We start from the raw sequence: 17,312 nt of genomic DNA on the forward strand, positions 1-17,312 counted from the left end.
CCTTATTACAATGCAAGAAAGACAAAATGGGTTGATCTTTGATCAACCATGACGATAGGGTGTGCTCTTGCACCAAAAATGAAGTTGCAAGCAATCATAGAGAGCAATAAATGTTGATCAACGAACATTATCAAACTGTGAACATATTGCTTGTATTGGCATTTTTTAACATGCTAACATATTTTAGACACAAATTGCATTCAAATGACATACATCAAATACTTAAATCATAAAGAGGTATATTCTCGTCATAAATTGCAGTAAAGTGCTAACACTTTTTTTAACATAAACAAGATATATACTTTGATATTCAACAATGTCATACGTCAAGAATCTGTGCCAACTATATGTCTAATAATATCATACATCAAATACAATATTAAAAAAATAGATGAAATATACATCAATTGTATGTCGAATATAAGTTGAATATGTCATACATTGAATACAATATACAAAAGATGTGTCCACTGACGTCGTATAGGCATGCAATGTGCATCCTTAATTTACTCCTTGCAAGCAGAAGAAAAAAAATCCCTAGCTATATTTGATCATCGCATAGAGGGAGATGTTGTAGATGAGAGGGCCTTTAGAATACACTCACTAGTCCACCAATCTAGAATCTTTTGCAACCCGAGTTAATAAAATCAAAAATATATGTGAATCAAAAACTATTACAAATGAAAAAATGAAATATAAATATACATTAAATAAAATATTTGCTTACCGCTAGAAAAATAGTCAATTTGTACATCAACCTCATGGCACGCAGACAATTGGGAGTACGAAGGCCCTACAACAACGATCAAAAATCACTTGATCCTACTTATGAATATCATTTCAAATTTCAATACTAACTATTATAAATAACAAATAAAATTTTGCAAACCGTTACATACCTCAATCCATGCTTCAGAACTAGCCACTACTAATAGCAACTCCATGATCAATAGACTCACAAAATATTCGGAAGTCTTTGATGTCAATAGCTGAAAATGATACAACATAAGTAGTATGTGTAGTTATGAAGAATGCATGTATTTATTATGTAACATCGTCAATTAATAAATTTGGGTACCTATGTGAATGTACCATCACGTCCTTCATTGTGTGGTGTTGATGTTGAAGTTGCAACATTTACCTATTGCAAATGTATGCAAATCTATTAGCCAACCATTCTTGTATTAAAATGTACTATAGACATAACTATAGTTCATTACTACATGTCTATACTTGTGGGGAAAATGATGTGATCAAAAAGTTGGGTGACCCAAACTCAACATCGTCATGACTACTTTGACTCTGCATATTGATCATAATATGCCAACTCATTTAACAATTCATTCATTTCTTAAAATTAAAAAAAATCAGTTAAGTCAAATTAATATGCAAAGAAATATACCTCTACATAAGTGGGTATAACAACCACACTCACTATCCAATGTGAATTTTGATGGTCCAACAAAGAACTAACGCACATAGATAAAAATTGAGCCAACCATTCATATGATTACATAATAACCAAATGTATTAATTCAAATGATTAAATTGATACATACATGTGGTCATCAAAGTATAGTTAGATTAGGTTGGGGGATCATTACCAATGCCACCAATAGTCTCGGCCTAAATTTTGAATACAATCAATATATATTAATTTATTAGTCATCATGTACACATGAGATGTGATCAAATTAGTTTACTATAATTGTGAATATTTACATATGTATCAATGCAAAATGTCACATTGAGGTAGTCATCTATCATCAATCCATTCTCCTCCTCCTTGTCTCTATCGATGATGCCAAATGAGCACAGAGATAAACATGACTGGAAAATACGACCTCGTCTAGATTAGTGAGGTTGATCGTCAAGTAAAGGAGTGGCACAATGAATCGGGCTTTGAGTCAAAGGACTAATGGTGCCTAGCATGTTGAGCTCTGCACATTCCTTCACAACAAAAGGAATGATAACATGATTAACATGGTGTTGGCCTACAGGTGCCCTAGGTGCATTAGGGTCACAATGTGTCCCATGTCTCTCAAATGATGACCTGTCACCTCTACTATGAGAATCTAACATATCAAATAATTGGGGATCTCTCGAGGGATTAACTCACAATACAATTTCCTTAAGAAATAAATAGGAACCTCATGATTATTACAAGGAGAAGCATCAAATACCATCCACCATCTACCCCAAAAGTTATTTTTTATATCATCATTAATGTGCCAATGAATAGGGAACCTCTTCATTGTAGTTTTGAGGGTGTTCTCTTATTCTAGCCTTTTAAACAAGGAACATATGTCATCTTCTTTACATCATCACAGGTCATTTATAAGTGCATTATTATTTTTCCTCCTCTCTTATTATGCTATATATTCAGCCACCCACTAACTAAGGCTACATAGGTCAAAATCGACTCAACGAGTTGTGCAAATTGTATCCTTCTAGGATTTGTTTCAATCAAATTTTTAAGCCTCCAATCCAAAGTTTCTAATTTGGTCACCCCTCTTTCAATTTCATGTAATAGATTTTCTTGGGTCCCAAAAGGAAGTCTTTCAATTGGTGGTCATTGAGAATTGTTTTCTTCATTTGGAGGGCTTTGTGGTTGATTTGGTTATATTGGTTGAGGGTCTTGCAGTGGATTTGATTGAATTGGTGGAGGATTTTGTGGTGGATTGGGTGGAAGATTTTCTCAAGGATTAGGCGAAGGGTTTTGCACAATTCCTGTCAATTAAACAATATTATTTTAAAAAACTAATTGAACAAAGTAAAATTGACCAAACACGTAAAATAAATGATTGTTAAAAAACTTATTTCTTCCACCAAATTTCGATAAGCGCTGATGTGGAGGCATTTCTGGAGTGATTTGACCAAGAAAATGGCACCATGTTGTGCGTTTTCACTATAGGAAGCAAGAAATAGGGGAGAAAGCAACTTTGACAAAGTGAAAATGAGAAAATGGCCGAGGGTTATACAATCTAACATTCTTTCCACAACGTGATTGCACTAGCATGATCACACTGTGTTTTGAATTTGACGAGGCTAAGGCTCATCGCATCCAAAGCATAGTGTGATAGTACGATAGCATGATTGCACTTGCTTTAGATGGGAAAGAAAAAGAAAGTGGCACCTTTTTGGTACAACCTTGTACACTTACCCACATACATTTAGTACATTAGTTCTTAACCCGCTTATCACTTCCTTCTTCACCCCAGTTACCTCTCCTAAGGGAACCTAGCAACCTCGATGCCCGTCCACGGATACTCACACCAAATTGAGGAGACCACACACAGACCACTTGCACCACTAGTAGCAACATACCTCCTCTACCCAATGTAGGTCTTAGATTTCTCTATACACAGCTAGCTATCCTTCTATTTTGAGCTACTCTTCCACAGTTACGAACCACTAGTTTTGTGGTCTTATAACCCCCCTCTTTCTTTTCTTCTTGTTCTGCTTGTTTTCGTTTTGTTTTGTTGTACTTGGACATCGTTTGGTGGTCTGGCTGCTTTATGGCCACTGTTTGTATTTTCATTCCCTTAGACCCGCTTGTGGTCTCCTTTTGGACATTAATAAATTATCTTATCTTGTGAGAGGACTATAACTTTTTAGAGGTCTCAAACCTAGTAGGAGTTATATTACAAATGAGCTCATTGGTCTACAAAGATATTATATCTATACAACAAGTTATGGATATAATACCAAAATAACTATACTAATATTTGCAATATCTGGTTAGTCTTTTGTATATCTAACATTTGATTATGTCCATACAATTGCAATTCACATCTAACCATCAAAACAACATCATGTGATCATACATAAAATTTGCATATCATGTACATCACAATAGCGTACTTTGCACATAATTGAGTTGTCCTCATTATATGCCCTTTCAATTAACTTTTTTGATGCCCTTTCAATTAACTTTTTGAGTTATCCTTGATGAAGAAACATGTAGCAGTTGCACAAAAAAAATTGCAAAAACTTGATAACCATGGGTTAACATCTAGGTTGTTGTCCCTACATTTCCAAGTAATTGAATGATAAGGCAATTCAATTCCTTAGGCCAAAATGCACAATCTTTGCCTCTTGTCCTATACCCTGCAATACGAGCTTGCCTTCACATTTATCAATCAAAACATGCGATAACTAACATGTTAACTCTAGCAAACATATTGATATCCTATATAGACTATGATATATCAATATACAAAATCATGGCCAATAATAATTAACCTGTGAAGCTCCTTGATCAAAATAATGCGTCTACTAACATTTTCCTGAATTGTAGTTATGCAATCTTCTCATTGAACCAAAATTGAACATAATTCCAAGCAACCTTAACATTTGATTGCATTGTCATAAATGACAACATTCATGTCTTCATAACTAATTACTTTCCAACAATCTCCCCCTTAGGCATTGATGTCAACACTTAGTGAAAATTTGATTAAGTGCCAAAATGTCTCATCAAAACTTCCTTATCAATGCTTTATCAAAAAATCCTCTATGTACTATGACATTTTGTACTCCCCCTTTCTTCTATTTACATACTCCTATTGTACTTCTAATTTTAGTGATATATGACAAATAACAATGACAAATGTGTCATTACTATATAAAAGGAAAATTGTGCTCTCCCAAAAACATTTACAAAAACCCCAAGATATCTACAAACAATCCTTTCAAAGCATAAAATTCAGTATCCCATACCACAGATTGTATAGACTTTAATCTCTGCTCCATTAAGGTCAATGGGTTTGAAAACTTGAAGACTTCAATAATTCCAACAACTTTTGCATTAAATCCAACTTAGGTGATAACAAAATTCATAGTAAGGAAAATTTGCTCAAAACCCTATCAGTTTCTTTCTAAAGAACACTTATTGTATCAAGAACTTTACTCACTGATTTGTCCATGTGTGTAACATTGTGCGCAAGTTTTTCTATGGATTTCCATGAGTTGAAGGAGAAACAATTTGAACTCGATAACAAAAATTACTCCCTAAAGACCGAAATAGAACAACTATTGAATTCATGAGCATCTATTTGCAACAACCCCATTTATACTTCTCTCTTCAGAGTGGAGAAATTGGTCTAGACAAAGATGGCAGAGGAAAGGATCAGGTGTGCTCGTGAGTTAAACTTGAGGGTCTATGGTCTCCCTCTTCCTTATCCTGAGCCTCTTGCAGCAGGCTACTCCTTCCTTAAAGACCAACTAGATATCACTGACATCTCACTTGATTGTGCCTGGATTAGACAATGACAATACCCTCTTTATCTGGTTCCTCTCACTCGTTGAGAGCCTTCAGGCTCTTAAGGCAAAGAGGAAGCTCTTCTCTCTCCCCTTCAATATTCATCTTGATGAGGATCTTACTAGATCACAGGTGACAAAACTTAAGTAGGCTCAGGTTCTTGATGTGGCTTCCCGACAGGAGGGTAAATGGGCAATGATCAAAAAACCTCAAGGCTGTGATTCAAGACACTTCTCCTACTAGTTGGGAATCGAGGTTGAAGCAAGTCCTAAAGGCTACATTCTAGGACATATCCTAGGTGGAAACAATTATGCAGGTTAGGAATCGAGGTTAGCAGCCCCACAATGTACCTCTTGGCCAGCGACACTCCTCTTGTAGCACTTGTAGACATCACAGTGCCCTTGGTTGCCCCATGTCTGTTTCGTTGTTGGACATGTTCTTTCTTTCTCTTTCCTTCTCTCTCTTTTCTTTGAGTAAGGATCCCTACTCCTTGTCGGGGTATTTCTCGCTCTCTTCTTCTTCTTCTTTTGTTTTTGTTTGTGTTCTTACACAGACGTTGTTTACTGTCCTTCTGTTGGTTTCTTTCTTGGTTGTAAGTTTTCAGTCCCATAGACCCGTGTTGGTCTTTTATTGGGCATTAATAGATTTCTCTTTATCTTAATCTTATCTTTGTCTTCATCCTTAATGTTATGGCTAACGTCTTCAACACACTTCACAAAATTTGTACAAACAATATACAACTCTTTTCCTTCTTTAACACATTCTCTAATGTCTTTAATACATTCATTAATAAATTTTACATCATTCTCAATATCGACAGATACCTTGTGATATTGTTCTGCAATATAATCATGTTCTACTTTAGCCTTAGCAAAGTCCACAAGCGAAGTGTAATGTGCATCAAAACCTTCACTTACACTCGTTAGATTCTCAACTATATCATGACCTTCAAAAGTTTTCTAAGTGGAAAAGGCCTTTTGCAATCAATCTTATATTTCACCCAATACTCTTGCATGTTTCTCTAATATTTCCTAAGCTTTAATGAATGTCATCGATGATATCTTCTCTAATGCATCTTCATCCAAATCTTATCCACACTTGAACTATCATGACTCATATTGCTTGCCAACAATGATTGTATAGATGAAATAGGAGTGACCGATGTAGGCTCAATTACCTTTTCCTTTACCTCTAATGTCCTTGCAATGCTTTATTGTGTCAATATGAATCGTTCAAAAGGTGTGACTAATTGAATGTCACCTTGTGCACTAGAATCAATCATGATAAATGAAGGTTTTACCTTTATTGATCATGGATCTAACTTCTACCTTTGTGATTACCTCATCTTTCTCCTTTTCCTTCTCCTTATCCTATTCAAATTCATCTCTTCTCAGCCTCATTAGTAACCCTTATCATTATGTATTGCATCTCTTCATTGTTCACTAAATAATCATCAAATGTGTTTTGTTCTTGCTCTTTTTCTTTAGAAGTGGTGAGTGGCCTTTCCACTAGAGGACTTCTAGCCTTTGTGCAAAGTGTTTTGTCTTTCTTTCTTAGCCATCATCTATTTTGTTGTTTAAGAGTCCTTCAAAGCCTATAATTGTTGTTCTTTGATGCCTTTGAGTTGTGATTGTTTTAGGGCTAGCCCCCTTGTTAGGATGCTTTGATTTTTTTTAAACAAACTACCAATGCTACTTAGGATTCTTCTTTGTAGAGCTACTAATAGCTCACAATGAGTGCAATAGAGTTATATGAGAAGGCAAAATAAAACATCACCCATTGTATATATTTCATGTCAAAAATAATAACAACTAAAGCCAAATTGATATATGCCGATAAAATTATTTAACCTCAGAAGATTGACAAAAAATCTCACCCAACTTAACTAAAAGATAATGCCATCCTAATTTTGACAATTATGTTGTTGATTATAAAAATAAGAGTGTAAGTAAACAAAATCTAATTGACCACATCATTAAATAGAATAAATTGTTGAACATAATATAGATGATGTAATTATAGTAACAACACAAGAAAATTAAGGAAATTAAACATGTGTGAATTGAAAAAAAAATCATGAAATGTTTCCAAAAACCAAGGCATGCAGAATTGGTGATAGAAGTCATGCACGTGAACATATGGAACAATTCAGCATGAATTGGTAGGATGCTCAAGATGTTTTTTCATTTTAAGTGCTTATGAACAATACAAGTTAATTTTTTTTAGCTTCAAGCAGTCTAAGGTGATAGTCCAAGAGCAAAGGGGAAAAGGGTCCAAATACTTTTTTAAATAGAATACTAAGAAATCAAGAAGAAATAAAATGATGCTACCAAAAACAACAACAAAGCCAATACATTGTGTTGGTGTGCATAGTATATTATAATGCTCTATATGGAACATTAGGTATGTCGTGTAGCACTATTGTGTATCCATTAACAAATTAGTGATAACAACAATAAGAAAGGTGATTGATAAGGTATTGTTAAGGCACATGTATTAGAGATTTCTATTAAAAAATTCAATCAAAGTACATTTAAAAAAGTATTATTATAGGCTCAATGATTAAACAAAAAATTAAATATTTACTTTGAAAGCATGAATTTCAAAGGCATTAGATTATAATAACTCACAAATTAGAAAATTACAATCAACCATTATGTAATGAGTATTGTCACCAAAAAGGAAAATGCATAAATTTATCATAAAAAGTAGTAACATTAAAGAAGATTGAGTGCATTATATGTTATCTTAAAGACCCTAAATCAAATGACTCCATTGATAAGTGTTGTTTAACATTTAAAGAGAAGACCTGATGTGACAAGGTCTTTATTCATGTTGTCAAGTTCTTCTAGTCTTGAATTCATTCGAAGGACACAACAAAAGACATAATGGTCATGTAATGAAGATGAAGCTCTTAAAGAAAAAACATGGGAAACAATAAGGAGGCATCATGCAAATTTTTCACATGAAGTATAATGTTAAACATATGATAAATAAATGCATAGCACAAGCAATAGAAAATGGATACATAAAGATATTTATATCAACTACAAAGATCCTAGTCATTATTTCTTGTAATCAACACAATTCGAATGATGAACACACGAGATCAAAATGAAATATGTATTCTTTGATGGAGAAAAAGGAATAACAAATCAAAGTGATTAATGGAGAACTATACAACTAATGTGTTAAGTTATCTTCCCCTATGGACTAGATTTGAGCTTCATTACACCTTCATCAATTACATGATTTTGGTTATAATGATCAATTAGAATATTAGAATGTGTTTACATAAAACAAATGGAATCTACACATTGTGATTTTGTGCAAATGACAAGTTAATATCATACCTAAAACCATGTGAACAAAAAAGATTATTAAGTGTGCTCTCCTTATAATGGCTCTAGCTCCCTCTCATATTGTCATGGGTCTAGACGCCACCTTTGTTGCCTATATCATTTCATTTGCTGCCCATGTCTCCTTTGCCACCCTTGTCACCTCTACTTTGCTTGGTTCTATGCCTACTTATAAGTAGGTGGTTATTTCTTCAACCTTGTTTGGGTTGGAGGCCTACTCTTGATCTACTCCCTCTCAGGTGTGTTATGTGTTCCACATCTAGTTGAGGGTGATGTGGGGGGGTCTTATTGTTCCTGACATAGCCATTAGACAAGTTCATATGGCACTAGTGCTCATTAGGCACTCTTTTCAAAGACCAAATGTTGAATATGTTAAAGTTGTTACGGGGGGAACCACCATCCAAATCCTCTCTCTGTTGTTAGTTGACCAAGCTTTGCCCATGTTGTCAAATCTGCAATTGTTAATCCTTCAAAGGAGAAATGTTGATCTCTTGTTTATGCCAAGCCAATTTCTAAGGTGGTGTGTGGCTAGGATGTGGTGGAAAATGTGGATTTATACCAGAGATGGTGGCCAGTCTATAGATTCATGGGTTTTTGGCCTTCTCTATATCTTCATCACTTGGTCACATGTTCTTGGAAACCATCTCTAGTAGCATTGAGCTTTTCCCTTGTGCAATATGTTTTTATTGTTTTGTTTACTTCTTTTGAAGGATGTGATTTGGTACTACATTGAGGGTTTGGGGGACTCTCTAGGCCAAACCTTGAATCTCATTCAACCCTCTTATGAAACCACTCAATGTGCATCTAATGTGGGTTCATCTCCCAATTCTTCCCCTTCATTTTTTGGATCTCTCTTGCTTTGAGGTCATTGGAAACTCTATAGGTCATTTCTTAAAGGTGGACAGAACTATGCTTGTTATGGCTCCCTCTACCTTGGCATGCATATTGGCCAAGTTTAAAACCTCCATACCTCTCCATAGAGGTTTGGTTCTCATGGTGAGAGATAGCCCTTGGACTCAAGAAATGGATTTTGAGACCCTCCCATTTTGATGTAATTGGTTCTTCTCTAGTGGTCATCCAACAATAGATTGTTCTGTCCTATGGTGTAAAGGTGTTGCCAATTGGTAAAAGGATGACAATGACAAATACATGATTGCCTTAGATTTTGAATCATCCTTTGATGATGAATTATAGGCTAGCAATGTCTTCCTTTTGGATGAATCTCCGACAACAAATTTGTGTGATGTCCCTGCTACAAATTGTGCATCTCCAGTTCCTACTCATGTGACCCCCTTTGTCCATATAGACCCTTCACCACCTACTAAGACAACCCTACTCCAATCTTCGACTAACATTGTCCATGTTTCTTAACACTTGGCCCCTTATGTTGACAATGTTTCAAATAGAATTTCGCAACTCGTTTCCCTTGCTGGCCCATTCTTGAGGTGGGCTACTAGCCTTTCTACTAGTGTGTTGTTTATATTTGTACATGCTACCACCTTTACTATTAGTGTGATATTACTCTCTTTTGATGTATTTGGCCTATACTCGCTCCAATCTTCAACTAATGGTGTCCATCTTTTCCAACACTACCCTTCGTATTGAAAATGTTTCAAATAGAGTTTCACAAGTTGTTCCCCCTGATGACCAACTCTTGACGTGGGCTAATTGCATTTTTTGTTAGTGTGTTGTTTATCTTTGTACTTGCCACCAACTTTACAATTAGTGTGTTATTAATCTCTTTTGATGTCTTTGGCCTATGGTTGTATAAGGGTCAACACCTTTGTTTTTTTGTTGATTTTAATCATTCTTCTCCCTATGTTGTGGGTGAGTTGTATACCCACTCCTAAGGTGGGCTATTGCCTCTCTGCTAGTGTATTGTTTTTGTAAGTTTAACAACCTTTTACTATTAGTATGCTATTGATCTCTTTTAACACCTTTGGCCTATGGTTGCATAAGAGACAACACCCTTATTTTCCTACTAATTTATTTTTATTTTTATTTTTAATAGATTATGAGTGATCGCATATAAAGCTCCTCTTGATCAAATCTCTCTCTTATTATATAGCTATACTGGATTAATTCTTTGGAATGAACTTATAAAATACCAACTCAACAATGTCGACTTATTACAAAGTAAGTAAGAGAGGGTGCTTAGATGAGAAAAGGTAATTTGAACTCTGTGAAGATGAACAATATGATATGTTTAGTATATACTTAAACAAATTCACATGCACAATGCACGTTGATTGAAGAGAAACCTATATTTGGATGACTTAGATTTTGGGTTGGAAATATTATCATAGGCAAAGTCAAAACTTTATCATTTAATAAAGGCAAGTACAAGGTAACAAATAAAACATATGTGATGACTTGGCTTTGCATAGTCTACATTTATTGTATAGAGTCAAGTCATTTATTGCCTCGCTTTTGTCATAAGTAGTGAATTTGATGTTGCTTATTAGCTTGAATATTCCATTCTAGATCCAACAAGGAAGTTCATAACACAAACCTTACAAATCATTGCCAAGCTACATGGAAGAACTTTCCAAAAGTAAATATGCCTTCATACAAATAGGCTAGGTGGGTTTTTAATAGCTTTATTATTTTTCCATCTTCTATCGATGTTTGAAGTATAACACAAGCTCCATTATGCAAGTTTAACATTGAATTAAATTCAAGCCCATATCTTCTCTTTGATTTAAGAAGTAGCTCAAGGAGGAGGTTTTAATACAACCACATTAAATTCTTAGGAATGTACTTATAGTTTTCCTCCTATTAATGTGTAGTTGTATCTACTCCTTATGAGATTTACTAGTAAATCCCTTACACCTCTACAAAAGATTATTTGAAATTGTGCAATAGTTATCAATACCTCTACATTATGCCACATCAATATAGCCAAGATTCATTTTCTAAGCGAAACACTTATTAAATGGATTATAATATTAATTGTTGGTTTTATTGGCTTAATCAATGGATTATAAAACTGATTGTGGAATGTCCTGAAAATTTCCTTACGCCTCTACCAAAGATTAAGCAATTGTGTACATTTAAAAAGTACCCGAAACGTATAGCAAAGAAGCATTTTCAAGTGAAACATGTGTTCATGAATTATTGGGTCATTGAGACAATATTTACTCTTCTAGCATTAAGACAAATATATTCCCCACATGCAACAAACATAAACACATATACAAATGTAGAGTAGAGGGAATTGAACCGTCTTCCCTCCGATCCATTATTTATAAAATGGTTTCATATGTAGAGTCAGTTCACTTATAATATATGCTGAGTTGTGATCGATCCCATCGCATCTAATCTACACTGAACAGGCATAAATGCATATACAACAGAGAGAAATGAAGGGTTCTCCCCCCTACACCTTGAATATTAAATAAATTTAATGTAGCATACAATTTTTCTTTTATATATGTTGAACTGTGATCTCAATTAAGTTGGGATACTCTTGCAAAAATTATGTAGTCAATCACCATGTTAAGCGGTCTCAATAGGATGTCATTCTCAATAAATCCTTTAATCTGATGGATATAGATTGCCTTCTTGCCGCAGTTGGATTATTGTAGTTCAAAAAGGACAAAAAAGTCAAGTACAGGGTGCTCCGAAATTAACAGCCTAAGTCTCATCTTTACCTCAAACGCAAAAACAAAGAGACAAATTTCTTTGCACAGTTTGTGTAGGTTGGAAAGACAAACAAATCAAGTCCAGCAATTAAAACAAAATTTGAAGTCAGCCTGAACCTCTTCTGATATTTCCAGCATTGGCATAAAAAATCTAAAAGGCCAACGTATATTTTCATGAAGGCGTAAAATACATTAGACAGGATCTACAAGGGGTAAGTGTTTGTTTCTGCAGCTGTCTTGTACGTTTTAGGTTTTAGGTTTATTTCATATGCATTGTAGTCTGCTTTCTGATATACATAAAAATATTTGTGGTTCAAGATAATCATTCTTGTTACTTCAAATATATTAATATTGAAGATAGTGAAAACTAATGCTTACAGGATAATTAGAACCGAGTCAACCTATTGCTAGTACCACTTGCTCCTAGTTGGGTAGCTGAACTGTTGGATTAGTCTAGTCAAATTTTGAAGCACACGAGTTATAGGGAAGTGATATTCTAGAGTTGCCGATGGAAATGTTATATTTTGGAGTCGACCATATCACAAGTTCTAACCTCTTAAGGAAATACATGGTGCAGAAACAATAAACCATCTAAGGTTTAGATCAAACAATGCATATGTTAAATTCTGTCTGGTAACTGTTCACTACAGTAGACAAATTGATGAGATAAATAATTCAGAATTGTAGTTCCCAAAAAGCATGTGATACACAATCATTTGAAATCTTCTCCATGGCAATTAATCATGTAAAACAGTAAAACATACAAGGTATAGGACATTCTCCACTCTAACCTGGCTATTCGCTAGACAATTTACCTGCCTCTGAAAGAGCATGCTTTCTTTTTCCATGTAGTTTCTCATTTTCAGTGCATCCGAAAACTCCTCTGTTGTGAATTGTCCCCCATCTTGAGTTTGACTTGCAACTTCAGCAAACAAAAAGATTTATATCTTCAATTTATATCGCCAGACTAGACAAAACATATATAATAATGTTATTATCACAAAGAAAAATATATGGCAAGCAAGAAATAGTTCACTGATCTTTTATTTCATTAGATATCCAATAAGTGCAATTATTATCCAAAACGCTTTTTTCTGTTGAAGACCTGAAAAACATCTACTTTTATTCTTTTCAAAAGCCATATACTGGATGGATTACAGATCATGTCTACATGTGTAATGTGATAACTTGATTCTCTCATGCAAATATACAGGATTGTAGCAAATGGGAGAATACCACATTACCAAGGTATAAAGGAGAAATAAAGCACCTAGTTAGAAGGCCAAGAAAGAAATGCAATTTCAGAGGATGCGGATCCTTTGGTAGAAACATGAAATATCTCCAACTCACATAGAAAACATCAATGTTTGAGTGGAAGTGTAATTTACAAAATAAGAGACAATCGGATCATAAAGTTTTATATCACTAAAGCAAAAGTTCTTTATAAAAACGAGCATGAAAATGAATATAATTTTTCTTGATTTAATATAACCATACCAGACCAACCCGTACTTTTCACATATAATCATAGTCAATATCACAAACTGTTTTCTAGGAAGGCTAAGATTAGGTCATGATGAAAGGTTTGAAAGGTAAACTTTATTACTTAGTCCTTGAAACAGTGATAGTGTCGAAGTAGAAGAAAAATAAACAGTTAAATCTATGTTTGGAATTGTGCTCACAAATCATTGACGTTAGCTTCCACCAAAACCATAGACACTCTGGGTACAATAAGAAACAAGCATGAAAACACCCTTATAAATTTTATTGGAAAACAACCGCCCCATGCTCTTAAAGACTTGGGTGTTGTTTGTAATTAATAAAAAGCTTCAACAAAATGTTGAACGGTTGCTTACATAATGCTTAACGATTTAAGATTGCTGATCATGGAAAAACTATTGATTGTTAACAAGATAATTTCTGGATAGCACCAACAACAGCATTTTCGATGAGGGATGTTTCAGACTACAGATTGTATCCCGTAATGAAAATGTACAATCTGAGTACATAGCTATAACCTGGGAATGAACTTACATTACTCTTGCCTCTAATGAGCCTTTGTCACAAACTTTAAATTTGTGCTTCTTTATAGTACTATATAAAATGTTTTTAACTACTACCAGGTTCTCAAATGCTACAGATATCATCTGTTAAACATTTCATGAAGATCATAAAGAATCCATGGTAAAAATATGATTCAATTATTGCATTCAACTATAAAAGATGATTAAATTGCCCATGGCAAATACTAAAGATTCATTTCATTTGATGTAAAAAGGATCGATATAAAAGTGTTAAAAGCCTCATAAAATAATATAAGATAAGGGGATAAATCAACAAGCACAAGGGATATAGTCTAGCAGCTTAGTCACCTTGCATTCATGTCTGACCCAGTTTCATTTCTCCTTGCAGATACAGAATGAAGCGCAGTGTGTTGTAATGGGTTATGTACCCTCCCATCATTGAAATTGTTTTACTAATATCGAAACAAAGAACATTGCAAATGAAATTAATCCAATGGTCACATTCAGATGCATATTCAATACAGATCTAGTGGAAAATAAACTTACCTGATTGCAACTGAAAATTTATGTGCAGGAATATCTCAACAAAGCAAACAACCCCGGTCCATCGAAGCCTAGTGGAGGGACAAGCTGGCTGACTCCTTTTCAATCATCTTTCCATATTCAACAGAATCTTGCTACTACCATCAAGTTATCTCTAAGTTACCGGATTCGCACCCTGGAGCTCGGGTCCGGGTCCGGATTCATTCGGGTCCGGATCCGAGCCCGGGTCCGCGACCGGTCCGGGCAGGGTTCGCATTTTGGCCTGCGGGTCCTCCCGGGTCCGTGCTTGCACGGACCCGGGAGGACCCGCAGGCCAAAATGCGGACCCTGCCCGGACCGGTTGCGGACCCGGGCGAATCCGGGCGGACCCGCGGCAGGTGGGGCCAAAAAGTGGCCCAAAAAAGCAATAAAATAATGTTTTTTTCATTATTTTTTTTGCCAAACCCTAAAGTAAGGCCTATTAGATGCATTTCATTCATCTAATCTCTCATTTGCTTTGTCATTTTGCTCTCTCATTTTGGTGTGGCCATTTTGCAAGTTTGAAGAGAAGGTTGTAGAGATTATTTGTGGAGTTTCAAATCCTTCAAATAATCAGTGTTGAGTGTTCTAGGTATGCATTTGATCCTTCCTTTTGCTTCTTTCATAGTTTGTTTTTAGTTTTTTAAATTTTTTATATTTATTGTTCTAAATTTTTATCAAGTTTTGTATAAGTTTTGAAATATTTTTTTAAATTTGTTTTTATAGATTGCAAGAATCCAAGAATGAGTAGTCAGGGTTCAGTGGGTGGGGTGGGATCCCAAAGATTTAAAATTGATAAAGGCTCTCCTTTGTGGAAGTATACAACAAGAATTGAGCAATGTGCTGGTGGGGGAGGGTATATATGGAAATGCAATTTTTGCCAAAACCAATATAGAAGCTCCTATTTCCGGGTTAAACATCATTTGATAGGTCCACCAGGTCAAGGGATTTCCATGTGTGAGGTGCCCCCAGAGGGAGGTAAAAAAGGGTTGTCAGCTCCTCAAATAGCAGGCATGTTAAAATAACAAGAAGAGGCTGATAGGTTAGTGTCAAAGGTAAAAAAAAGATAAGTCAAAGCAAATACCACCAACACCACCCTCTCAAACAATTAGTAAACCACATCCCTTCCTACCTACCCCATCTATGGATGAAGATGAAATAGAAACACCCGCATCCCGCAAGAGAGGCCCATTAGATACGGCATTTGAAAATGACAAGAGAGAAATTGCTGACATAAAGGTTGGGCGTTGCCTCATTACAAATGGTGTTTCATTCAATCTAGTGAGATCCCCTTATTGGAGAGAGATGGTGAAAGCAATAAATGATGCACCTCATGGTTACCAATCCCCTGGATATGAAAAGTTGAGAACCACCATATTGCATAAGGAGAGAAAGAATGTAGAAAACCTCCTCAAACCAATAAGAGATTCTTGGATCCAAACGGGGGTGAGCATTGTCTCTGATGGATGGAAAGATTGCAAAAACCGTCCTTTAATAAATGTGATTGCTGTTTGCCCCAAGGGGGCAATGTTTTTGAAGGCGGTTGATTGTGAAGGGCAAGTAAAGGATGCAAATTTTATTGCCCAACTTCTCATTGAATCCATAGAGTCCGTGGGAGTTGACAATGTTGTCCAAGTAATAACGGACAATGCTAAAGTTTGTAAGGCTGCAGGTGCTTTGGTAGAAGCACGATATGAGCATATCTTTTGGACACCATGCACTGTCCACACCTTGAACTTGGTGATGAAAACAATGGGCAGCCAAATTGAATGGATGAAAAATGTGTATGAGGAGGGTGAGCAGATCCAAATGTTTGTGACAAACCACCATATGTCACAAGCAATTTTCAGAACTTTCTCCCGCTTGGAATTATTGAAGGTAAATTTTAAACTTTATTTAGCTTCATTTATCATTTTAATTTTTGTGTCATACTTTACAAAATTTAATACATATTCTTAAATTTTTGTGTTATCAACTTATCATATTAACTTACAATTTGAATTAACATGGTAATAGGTTGCTGAAACAAGGTTTGCTTCACACACAATCGTCCTTAGACGACTTGTGAGGGTGAAAGAGGCATTGGGTCAAATGGTTATTAGCAACAAATGGGGTGGATGGAAGCAAGCTGATACAGAAAAGGCCAAAACTGTAAAGGATTTGATCTTGAGTGATAATTTTTGGAATAGGGTGGAATATGCATTAGAACTCACCGAGCCCATCATGTCTATGCTTCGGTATGCCGACACGGATGAGCCTTGTTTGGGAAACATATATGATGCCATGGACTCTATGCTAGAAAGAATGAAATTAGTAAGTTTAAATTTTTATACAATACTTTATCCTTGTTTATTGAGAGATTTTGATTTTTGATTTTAATTAAGTTATTAACACTACATCAAGATAACTTACATGTACATCATTTGACATCCCAGGTCATTCAGAGGAGAGAGCAGGATCC

At 35.2% G+C, this 17,312-nt stretch overlaps 2 protein-coding genes across 14 annotated transcripts in view; one reads left to right on the forward strand and one right to left on the reverse strand.

Moving 5' to 3' along the window:
* Window positions 1-348: 348 nt before the first annotated feature.
* Window positions 349-17,312, reverse strand: part of LOC149539149 (pre-mRNA-processing protein 40A-like) — a 249,680-nt gene continuing 232,716 nt past the window's right edge. For 5 of the 13 annotated variants that reach the window (XM_089800479.1, XM_089800475.1, XM_089800478.1 and 2 more), the window contains exon 30: window positions 12,864-13,188. In XM_089800479.1, coding sequence (XP_089656605.1) covers window positions 13,004-13,188 — 185 coding nt within the window. In that variant the 3' untranslated portion in view covers window positions 12,864-13,003. Of the gene's footprint in view, window positions 624-727; window positions 794-899; window positions 990-1,078; window positions 1,142-12,863; window positions 13,234-14,932; window positions 14,986-17,312 lie in introns of those variants that run through there. The other 8 variants (XM_089800486.1, XM_089800477.1, XM_089800480.1 and 5 more) reach the window with 6 other exon arrangements.
* On the forward strand, window positions 15,187-17,236 carry LOC149539150 (uncharacterized). The gene is made up of 2 exons (XM_089800471.1): window positions 15,187-16,729; window positions 16,868-17,236. The coding sequence occupies exons 1-2, from the start codon at window positions 15,995-15,997 to the stop codon at window positions 17,222-17,224; spliced, it is 1,092 nt and encodes a 363-aa protein (XP_089656597.1). The 5' UTR covers window positions 15,187-15,994; the 3' UTR covers window positions 17,225-17,236.

This window comes from Cupressus sempervirens, chromosome 9 (assembly GCF_028749045.1).
Source record: "Cupressus sempervirens isolate cs-2001-9-10 chromosome 9, ASM2874904v1, whole genome shotgun sequence".
NCBI classification, from domain to species: Eukaryota; Viridiplantae; Streptophyta; class Pinopsida; order Cupressales; family Cupressaceae; genus Cupressus; species Cupressus sempervirens.

Bases quoted from the DNA above. Each gene is read 5' to 3' on its own strand.
- LOC149539150 (XM_089800471.1), top strand. From the start codon at position 15,995: ATGGATGAAGATGAAATAGAAACACCCGCATCCCGCAAGAGAGGCCCA. The intron at 16,730-16,867 runs GTAAATTTTAAA...ACATGGTAATAG, and splicing joins CCCGCTTGGAATTATTGAAG to GTTGCTGAAACAAGGTTTGC.